This window comes from Conger conger, chromosome 3 (genome assembly GCF_963514075.1).
Source record: "Conger conger chromosome 3, fConCon1.1, whole genome shotgun sequence".
Classification (NCBI taxonomy): Eukaryota; Metazoa; Chordata; class Actinopteri; order Anguilliformes; family Congridae; genus Conger; species Conger conger.
In genome coordinates, this window is record NC_083762.1 from 4,257,543 (window position 1) to 4,267,143 (window position 9,601).

The window sequence follows — 9,601 nt, forward strand, 5'->3', positions numbered from 1 at the left end:
GGTTTTACTCAGTGCAGTTATCCAGCTAACTCAGTAATCCTGCTTTGTGGGTTTAACACGGTGCAGTTATCCAGCTAATTTAGTAATTCTGCTTTGTGGGCTTTACTCAGTGCAGTTATCCAGCTAATTTAGTAATTCTGCTCTGTGGGTTTTACTCAGTGCAGTTATCCAGCTAACTCAGTAATCCTGCTCTGTGGGTTTTACTCAGTGCAGTTATCCACCTAACTCAGAAATACTGCTTTGTGGGCTTTACTCAGTGCAGTTATCCTGCTTTGTGGGTTTTTCTCAGTGCAGTAATCCAGCTAACTCAGTAAGCCTGCTCTGTGGGTTTTACTCAGTGCAGTTATCCAGCTAACTCAGTAATCCTGCTTTGTGGGTTTTACTCAGTGCAGTTATCCAGCTAACTCAGTAAACCTGCTCTGTGGGTTTTACCCTGTGCAGTTATCCAGCTAACTCAGTAATGCTGCTTTGTGGGTTTTACTCAGTGCAGTTATCCAGCTAACTCAGTAATCCTGCTCTGTGGGTTTTACTCAGTGCAGTTATCCAGCTAACTCAGTAATCCTGCTCTGTGGGTTTTACTCGGTGCAGTTATCCTGCTTTGTGGGTTTTTCTCAGTGCAGTTATCCACCTAACTCAGTAATCCTGCTCTGTGGGTTTTACTCGGTGCAGTTATCCAGCTAACTCAGTAATGCTGCTTTGTGGGTTTTACTCAGTGCAGTTATCCAGCTAACTCAGTAATCCTGCTCTTTGGGTTTTACTCGGTGCAATTATCCAGCTAACTCAGAAATACTGCTTTGTGGGCTTTACTCAGTGCAGTTATCCTGCTTTGTGGGTTTTTCTCAGTGCAGTTATCCACGTAACTCAGTAATCCTGCTCTGTGGGTTTTACTCAGTGCAGTTATCCAGCTAACTCAGTAATCCTGCTCTGTGGGTTTTACTCAGTGCAGTTATCCAGCTAACTCAGTAAACCTGCTCTGTGGGTTTTACTCTGTGCAGTTATCCAGCTAACTCAGTAATGCTGCTTTGTGGGTTTTACTCAGTGCAGTTATCCAGCTAACTCAGTAATCCTGCTCTGTGGGTTTTACTCAGTGCAGTTATCCAGCTAACTCAGTAATCCTGCTCTGTGGGTTTTACTCGGTGCAGTTATCCTGCTTTGTGGGTTTTTCTCAGTGCAGTTATCCACCTAACTCAGTAATCCTGCTCTGTGGGTTTTACTCAGTGCAGTTATCCAGCTAACTCAGTAATCCTGCTCTGTGGGTTTTACTCGGTGCAGTTATCCAGCTAACTCAGTAATGCTGCTTTGTGGGTTTTACTCAGTGCAGTTATCCAGCTAACTCAGTAATCCTGCTCTTTGGGTTTTACTCGGTGCAATTATCCAGCTAACTCAGAAATACTGCTTTGTGGGCTTTACTCAGTGCAGTTATCCTGCTTTGTGGGTTTTTCTCAGTGCAGTTATCCACGTAACTCAGTAATCCTGCTCTGTGGGTTTTACTCAGTGCAGTTATCCAGCTAACTCAGTAATCCTGCTCTGTGGGTTTTACTCGGTGCAGTTATCCAGATAACTCAGTAATGCTGCTTTGTGGGTTTTACTCAGTGCAGTTATCCAGCTAACTCAGTAATCCTGCTCTGTGGGTTTTACTCGGTGCAGTTATCCAGCTAACTCAGTAATACTGCTTTGTGGGTTTTACTCAGTGCAGTTATCCAGCTAACTCAGTAATCCTGCTTTGTGGGTTTAACACGGTGCAGTTATCCAGCTAATTTAGTAATTCTGCTTAGTGGGCTTTACTCAGTGCAGTTATCCAGCTAATTTAGTAATTCTGCTTTGTGGGCTTTACTCAGTGCAGTTATCCAGCTAACTCAGTAATCCTGCTCTGTGGGTTTTACTCAGTGCAGTTATCCAGCTAACTCAGAAATACTGCTTTGTGGGTTTTACTCAGTGCAGTTATCCTGCTTTGTGGGTTTTTCTCAGTGCAGTTATCCAGCTAGCTCAGTAATCCTGCTCTGTGGGTTTTACTCAGTGCAGTTATCCAGCTAACTCAGTAATCCTGCTTTGTGGGTTTTACTCAGTGCAGTTTTCCAGCTAACTCAGTAAGCCTGCTCTGTGGGTTTTACTCAGTGCAGTTATCCAGCTAACTCAGTAATCCTGCTCTGTGGGTTTTACTCAGTGCAGTTATCCAGCTAACTCAGTAATCCTGCTCTGTGGGTTTTACTCGGTCCAGTTATCCAGCTATGTCAGAAATACTGCTTTGTGGACTTTACTCAGTGCAGTTATCCTGCTTTGTGGGTTTTTCTCAGTGCAGTTATCCAGCTAACTCAGTAATCCTGCTCTGCGGGTTTTACTCAGTGCAGTTATCCAGCTAACTCAGTAATGCTGTTTTGTGGGTTTTACTCAGTGCAGTTATCCAGCTAACTCAGTAATCCTGCTTTGTGGGTTTTACACGGTGCAGTTATCCAGCTAACTCTGTGATCCTGCTTTGTGGGTTTTACTCAGTGCAGTTACCCAGCGAACTCAGAAATCCTGCTTTGTGGGTTTTACTCAGAGCAGTTATCCAGCTAACTCAGTAATCCTGCTTTGTGGGCTTTACTCGGTGTAGTTATCCAGCTAACTCAGTAATCCAGCTTTGTGGGTTTCACTCAGTGCAGTTATCCAGCTAACTCAGTAATCCTGCTTTGTGGGTTTTACTCAGTGCAGTTATCCAGCTAACTCAGTAATCCTGCTTTGTGGGTTTTACACAGTGCAGTCATCCAGCTTACTCAGTAATCCTGCTTTGTGGGTTTTACACAGTGCAGTTATCCAGCGAACTCAGTAATCCTGCTTTGTGGAACTGGCCCCCGGGCTGCTCTGGTGTGGGCACGTTTGGTGAGGGAGCACTGGTAACGCCTTGGTTGGGCACATGCCTCGCCAGAACTGCTGCTAAAACAGCAAGAGAGAGACACCACAAGGCACTACTGTGATAGAACAGTACTGCATCTTTCATATTTATACTGGTGCACCTTTGATTCCATTATTTGAGCAGGGCCAAAACTATGGGACTTACTATGGTACAGGCTGAAGCAGCAACATAAAAAATCTCACAACAGCCTCATGGTTTTGTACCCCCCATGGTTTTCCTATGGTTTGGCATCATCTTCCTTCGCATCACAGTTTCTTTGCGTCACTACAACATAGAGGGAGTCTGAAAACACATAGGGCCAGTTTCACAGACGCAGATTAAGCCCAGTCTGAGACCAAATTTATCTTTGAATGGTGATTCTCCATACAAAGCTCTATTTAGTCCAGGACCAAAAGCTTAATCGGCGGTGAAAGTTTTCAGAGATCACGGTGCGCTGTCAAGATGCTCAGTTTCACCAACTCGGTCTGGAAATGTTGGTGATGTCACGATCCTAAATTTAGCAAAGGTTGCTGACCTTGAAAAGCCCAAAAGCAAACACGTTTCCCTCAAACCTGCAGCCAGGCCTGTTTCGGTTCTTTGCTGGGGAGGTGGTGCAGGAGTTGTGTTGACAGGAAGGGGCCTGAGCACAGCTACTGAGCCCAAACATCTGAGAGGACCTCAACACCCCTATACCTCAGAGAAACCTGCACACTCACCACTACTGTACACACACACACACACACACACACACACACACTTCAGTAATGTACACACACACATACACACACACACACACTCTCCAGTAATGTACACACTCACACACACACACACACACACACTCTCCACTACTGTACACACACGCACACACACTCTCCAGTAATGTACACACTCACACTCACTCACACACACTCTCCAGTAATATACACACACACACACACACACACACACACACTCTCCCTCCAGTAATGTACACACACACTCACACTCTCCAGTACTGTACACACACACATACACACACACACTCCAGTATTGTACACACACACACTCACCAGTAATGTACACACACACTCACACACTAATCAGTTCTATACACACACACACACACGCACACACACACAATCAGCAGTACTGTACACACACACACATACACACACTCACCAGTATTGTACACAGACACACACACACAATCAGCAGTACTGTACACATTCACACTCACACACACACAAGTACTGTAAACACACATGCACTCACGAGAACTCTAGACACTCACACACAACTGTCAATCAGTATGCTTAGTTACCTGGCTGACAGTTAGCTGTATTGTCGCTCAGCCTTCGTCTATTTAAACAGACAGGTCTGTGCGAGTGTGTCTGCTGCTGAAAAGGTGCTGCGAGTTTGCGGATTGTAGAGATGGACGGAGAACTCTTGAGGTTTCCCATCATTACAGAGATACGATACAGTCATAGAGATACAGTCAACACCATCTGCACCTTCATTTACCACTCTGAAACCTTGCAGCGCTCGGTGCAGAACCTCTGTGGTCTTCTGACGCTTTCCTTAACCAACGCAACTACAGCAGGCAGTTTATTCAACTACACAGTTGCAGTGTCATCATACAGTGTGTGTGTGTGTGTGTATGTGTGTGGGTCTGGTCGTGTTCTGGATAAAGAGCAACTTGGAGCAGCCAACGGAACGGTGTGAATCTGATGATGTCATAGTGGAGAGTTATTTTACTGCTCCACTTCTCTCTTCCTGCTTTGGCACATGAAGGAAGGCTGGCATATTTTGACTGAAGAACAGAAATGCAATTTTCGATGTTTTTTTTTTTTTCGAGAATAATTCTGAGATCTGTTTCCGCTGGGGTTAAGTTTCCAGAGAGCAGAATGTCCCCGATTGAGAGAGAGAGAGAGAGAGAGAGAGACAGAGAGAGAGAGAGAGAGACAGGGAGAGAGAGAGAGAGACAGACAGAGAGAGAGACAGAGAGAGAGAGAGAGAGGCAGAGACAGAGAGAGAGAGAGAGAGACAGAGAGAGAGAGAGAGAGAGACAGAGAGAGAGAGGGAGAGGCAGAGAGAGAGAGAGAGACAGAGAGAGAGAGAGAGAGAGAGAGAGAGGCAGAGACAGAGAGACAGAGAGAGAGAGAGGCAGAGACAGAGAGAGAGAGAGAGAGGCAGAGAGAGAGAGAGGGAGAGGCAGAGAGCGAGAGGTGTATATAAACCCACAGCACCACCTCTCTCTGTCTCTCTCTCTTTATTAGTCTCACACTCACTCGCTCCGTCACTCCTGCACCACAGACGAGCCGCGTGACCCTCGCCATGATCGCTCGCCTCCTCCTGGTCCTCGCGCTCATCGCCAGCCTGGCTTCCGCCGCCCGTACGTGACGCTCCATCCAATCTCTTCCTTTTAATGCGCGCTCCATCCTGCGCTCCCGGTCCAAATGCTTCTGACATAGTTTTAAAAAAAATAAATAGAAAAAAAGTAAAAGTATTTAATTACAAGTGTGTTGGATGACAAGAACATGTTGCAGTAAAAATATTTTCATTTTAATTGAGTGTGCCTTAATAGATTTTTTTTTTTTTTTTTTATGTACTAAGTTTTGTTTTGTTGTTTTGTTTCCAGCTGAGGGGTCCCGGGGGAAGTGTACGTGTTTTCGAACCAGGAGCAGATCCGGGCCCGCCTCGGCCATCCAGGAGATGCAAATCTACCCCCCGTCCCAATTCTGCGACAAAATGGAGATTGTGTAAGCCAAACCATCAGGTCTTTTACATTACGGTGGAGGGCAATTATTTAGCCAAACCATCAGGTCTTTTACATTACGGTGGAGGGCAATTATTTAGCCAAACCATCAGGTCTTTTACTTTACGGTGGAGGGCAATTATTTAGCTGATGCTTTTTTCCCCAACTGGATTAGACTAACCACCAGACTTCCGGGTCCCAGTTATGTACCTTAGCTTATATACCTCAGACCAGATGGTGTCGGTACAGATGCCAAATCAGATGTTATTACAAAATAATTATACTAATTATTGACATACATTGTGTATATATCAATAATAACTGTAAATATTGTTAATATTGTATAAATATAATATAATATAATATAATATATTGAAAATATCATATTGCTTATTGAAATATTCATACAGCATTGTTATCTATAGCACCAAAAAAAAAAAAAAAAAAATCATTTTACGGTATATTGTCGCATGTTATATAACGCATTGACATTTTGTAAGATAAACTCGTGCACATTGCCGTAACTGTGGCTGATCCCGTTTGTGACCATACATCACGTGTCCATGTTTCCTGTACGTTTTCCCAACGTTTTCCCCGCGTTTCCGCAGCGTTCTCCTCAAGAACGGGAAGCAGTACTGCCTGGACCCCAAAGCGAAGAAGGTCCAGGAGATCATTCAGAAACTACAGAACAGGTGAGAGCGACACAGACGGCAGGCTCCTGAACATCCACATTTTATTATTATTATTATTATTATTATTATCATTATTATTATTATTATCGTCATCATCATCATTCATTTTATTTATAAACTGCTTTTCCCACGCTGCATAAACAGTAAAATAGCACGGGTAAAACACAGACTACATGGAACTTTAAATGGTGTTCTGGCACATAATCGTTGTTAATGATTTCAACCAATCGGGTGACGGTTCTGTCTTTCTGCAGCAATTCTGCTCCCACCGTTTCTCCCGAGGACGGCTCTACTGACCTCCGGGCTTCCGTCTGATGTCATCATCACTGACCAATCTGAACTGCTTCCTGAATAACTTTTGCCGTATTCCATATCCATGGCTGAAACCTTTGCAAAAACAGAGCTATAATTCTGTCTTATCGTAGAGCACTTTTATTTTGTTTGTGTGTATATATTATAAAGTCATTAGCATACTTATGCTATTGTTGTTGCGTTTCATGCTTCTATCCTGTAAGCGAGGTGTAATCTTTGATTAAATTTTAAAGTCTTTAAATAAAACTTGTGAAACTTACATAAGTGTATCGTGTCCTTTGTAAAGTGTCCGTGGTTCCATTTCAGTGGAGCTGTGAATCAACAACGAATTTGTTAGCATTTTAGATGTTAATGTGTAGTTCATCAAACACACTTAAGGGCGGAAGTCACATAAAACATCTAACATACATGGATACGGGTCTAGTGAGATGCCAGTACTTAGATCAATAACATTATGGATGCTGACTGTTTCAGCTAAAATTGACCGACACTGTCAAGAAGCAACACAAAGCTGGAGCTAATGTGTTGAGAGTCAGCGTCTCTTAATCAAAGTGAGATTGATTGTTGAATGAAGTGGAACAGAGCCCTCTTGTGGAAATTTGTGGAATAGATACATTTGCAATCGATATTCTTTGCCTGGGAACGCTGTTGAATTACATTACATTACAGGCATTCTGCGGGCACTCTGTTGTAGCGTTTCTTTTTTGCACTGTGTCCATTTATACAGCATACAGGTATGTATACTGAAGTAATTCTGGTTGAATACCTTGCCCAAGGTAGACTCTCAAAAATGATTGTGTAAATATTCAACATACTTTTTGTGTTTCTTACGACACATTTTGTGTCAAAGTTACTACGTTTGTGTTACAAATATGAATATATGCGCTACAAAATGGAGGATTTAACGATCCTCATCTACGACACGAGATGCATCTGTTTTGAGAGCGTGCAAGCACAATTTTCTGCCAGTCAATCGACTTTCCGTTACTGTAAGCGTTGCTGAGTAAGGTAATATTATTACATAACAATATTAAATAATATAAAGAGTAATATAAAACGATGAATCACGGTCCATGTGTGGGTGGGGCTCCAATTAGAAGCGCCGTTTCCATTCAAACATAACCTTTGACCTATGACATAATGCTGGCTACATTACATTATTGGCATTTGGGCCCAACGGCTGTGTGGAATTTATTGTGGTTACACTGGCATTTGAACCACCAACCTTGCCTGTCCCAGTCATTTCCCTTAACCACTACGCTACAGGCCGCCCATATGGCTAACATTTAGTCAATTTTAAGTTAACTAATCTCAGAAACTGCTGGTTTCTTTTCTGAAGGGAGTGAGGGAGTGTACTTCTAGATTTGTGTTCCTTAACTTTCTTCTAGGCGGCATGGATGGTGCAGTGGGCAGAATGTGATCTTTGCACGCTGTTAGGTTTCTGGTCAGCCCTGCGGTAAAAAAAATCCAGTGATGTCAGCTTAACTAGCTTGAGAATTGGTAAACTGGTCTAGCTGGGTATGAGCTGGTCAACCAGCATGGCCAAGCTGGTCATGAAGCTGGTCTAGCTGGATATGAGCTGGTCAACCAGCATGGCCAAGCAGGTCAAAAGCCGGTCTGAACTGGGCAACCAGCTACCAGCTGTGTCAAAACCTGGCTTGAGCTGTGTTTTTCAGCAGGGAGCACATTCCACATTACGTCACAGTTTCATACAGATTTGCTCATAACAGACTATCCACCAGTCGCAATGAATCGACATATGTTATGAATGTGCCAGAGTTACTGTTTAGTACTGCAGCTATGGGAGTCACAAGGCTTAGCAGCCACACATCCAGCACTGATAACAGAAGATCAGTTCAGGTTAACACCCTGTGTTTGAGTGTTAACGCATCGCATTACCGCAGCGTTGATTTGACAATGTCACAGTATGACGAGTTAGTTACGGTTATTTCCGTTACGCTTTTACCCAAAGCGTAAAAGCTTCATTTAAAAAATAAATGAAAAATAAAGAAATAATAAATTAATACATTTATTAAAAAATCTTTTTTTAAAGTTTTTTACTTTCTTACCCCTGAACTTTCCACATTATATTAAAGTAAGTTGTTTAGCTGATGCTTATTATCCAAAGGGACTTCATTATGGAGCGATGCAGGTTTACAGCCTTGCTCAAGGGCCCAACAGCTGTGTGAATCTTATCGTGGCGACACCGGGACTTGAACCATCAACCTTCCAGGGCTCAAGCACCTTAGCCACTAGGCTACAGGCTGACGACAACGTTGTAGTGCCTTTAATGTGTTACATATGTCCACTGGCATCCCATGAGCCAGGTTTGCCAAAGGCCTGAGCAAGGTACATTCCTAAATCATGAAACATCTTCTTTCACTAATCGTCACACTATGAGATTACTCTGCCTTCAGTTCCTCATTGAGACATCCCTGTGAGATTATTGGTTATAGAGGTCTCTGCTATGGAGCTGTATAGGACTTCATCACGCTAATATCTGGCAGTTGTAACGTCCGTTGCCATGGAATCGCGCTGTGCATTACGGGAGCCAATCATCTCTCTGTGTTTCTCCAGTCTGCACCTGCGCAGTGGAACCCGGTTCTGTCTGAACCCAGAGGCAGAGAAGATCATCGAGGTGCTGAAAAAGCTCAGATCGTGAGTGGACATGAAGTCTTTTTCTCCATCTGTGTTCCTGATACTGAGGCTGAATGTACAGAGCAGTCTGTATGCATTCGGACAGTTAGGCCAATGGGCCATTTCCCCATTGGACAACCACTGCTACGCGGACGATACCCAACTCTTCGTCTCGTTCCCGCTGTCTGATACGCAGGTTTCAGCCCGTATCTCTGCTTGCCTGAGGGACATCCAGAGCTGGATGTACAACCACCATCTAAAGCTCAACCCAGGGAAGACTGAAATTATATTCATCCCTGCTAAAACCTCTCCCCATCTGGATCTCTCCATTTCCCTCGGGGATACCACACTCAC

The 9,601-nt window shown here is 43.7% G+C and overlaps 1 protein-coding gene across 1 annotated transcript; it reads left to right on the forward strand.

Moving 5' to 3' along the window:
* The first annotated feature begins 5,088 nt into the window (after positions 1–5,088).
* On the forward strand, positions 5,089–6,874 carry LOC133125163 (C-X-C motif chemokine 6-like). The gene is made up of 4 exons (XM_061236913.1): positions 5,089–5,243; positions 5,490–5,610; positions 6,215–6,298; positions 6,553–6,874. The coding sequence occupies exons 1-4, from the start codon at positions 5,186–5,188 to the stop codon at positions 6,611–6,613; spliced, it is 324 nt and encodes a 107-aa protein (XP_061092897.1). The 5' UTR covers positions 5,089–5,185; the 3' UTR covers positions 6,614–6,874.
* The last annotated feature ends 2,727 nt before the right edge of the window (positions 6,875–9,601 follow it).